General features: G+C 62.8%; 1 protein-coding gene across 1 annotated transcript in view; it reads left to right on the top strand.

The window, feature by feature from the left end:
* Window positions 1–190: 190 nt before the first annotated feature.
* The window catches only part of MNEG_8396 (magnesium chelatase subunit D), a gene marked incomplete at both ends in the record, with an annotated part of 3,936 nt that continues 3,087 nt past the window's right edge, over window positions 191–1,039 (top strand). The window contains 2 exons of the mRNA XM_014043133.1: window positions 191–211; window positions 834–923. Coding sequence (XP_013898587.1) covers window positions 191–211; window positions 834–923 — 111 coding nt within the window. The remainder of the gene's footprint in view (window positions 212–833; window positions 924–1,039) is intronic.

The following is a 1,039-nucleotide window of genomic DNA, read 5'->3' as shown; positions in this document are numbered from 1 at the left end:
CCCCCCTGCCAATGCACCCCTCCGCCCCCCCCCATCGCAGCTACCCGAGCAGTTCTTCTTCTCCCCAGAGGGCGTCATCCTGGACCCCTCAGTACTGGCGTTCGCACAGGCGCAGCGCCTGGCGCGCGGCAAGAGTGGGCGCTCGAAGGCGGTGATATACTCCGACGAGCGGGGGCGCTACGTGAAGCCCATGTTCCCAAAGGCCAAGAAGGTGCGACAGCTACAGGCAGTCACTGGCAGCCGGGCAGCCGGGCAGTCAGGCAGCCAGACAGGCAGGCAAAGGGGCAGCCAGGCAGGCAGACAGCCAGGTAGCCCTGTCAGGTAGATCATGTTGTTGTTGATGTCCTCATGTCGGCATCGGCCAGCCGCAGGACGAGGATCCACCCGATAGCAACACACAGGGCAGCTGCCTCGAGCCCCCCGAGGAACATGGCTGACATTAGGCACTGACATTTAAAGACTGAATGGGTCACAGACACAGGCCTTATTGCCCCAAAGACGGGCTCCCTGAATTGCGTGAATAGATGCACACACATGTGCACACAAGCGCACACATATGCCTATCCGGACGCACGTACGCACACAGACGCGCACACACACACACACACACACACGCGTGCGCGCGCGCACAAGCACGCGCGCACTCACGCACGCATGCAGGCACCCATGCGCAAACACCTACGGTAGCAATTCGCTTGCAGGCGGCCCAGCAGTCACCCATGCAGGGCGCATGCCTGACTAGCACTGTCTCTAAGGGCACCACGTGGCATCAGAATCATGGCGGGCGCGGCCACGTATCAACCCCCTGCGAAACCCCGCTTCTGTCATTGCAGATCAAGCGCCTGGCAGTGGACGCGACGCTGAGGGCAGCGGCCCCCTACCAGAAGCTCAGGCGGAAGCGCGCAGTGGCGGGAGGCGAAGAGGTGGGCGACAGCATTTAGCAGATAAAGCAGCACGCGTTGGCGGTCTGCAAGCCCTTGGCGGGCAAATCTGGGATGTGCGGGCATGAGCGACGCTCTGCCCAGAAGCACCCCCAGCC

Source organism: Monoraphidium neglectum (genome assembly GCF_000611645.1).
Source record: "Monoraphidium neglectum strain SAG 48.87 unplaced genomic scaffold scaffold01591, whole genome shotgun sequence".
Lineage (NCBI taxonomy): Eukaryota > Viridiplantae > Chlorophyta > Chlorophyceae > Sphaeropleales > Selenastraceae > Monoraphidium > Monoraphidium neglectum.
Note: the sequence above shows the minus strand (reverse complement) of the source record. Positions and strands in the feature narration are given on the sequence as shown.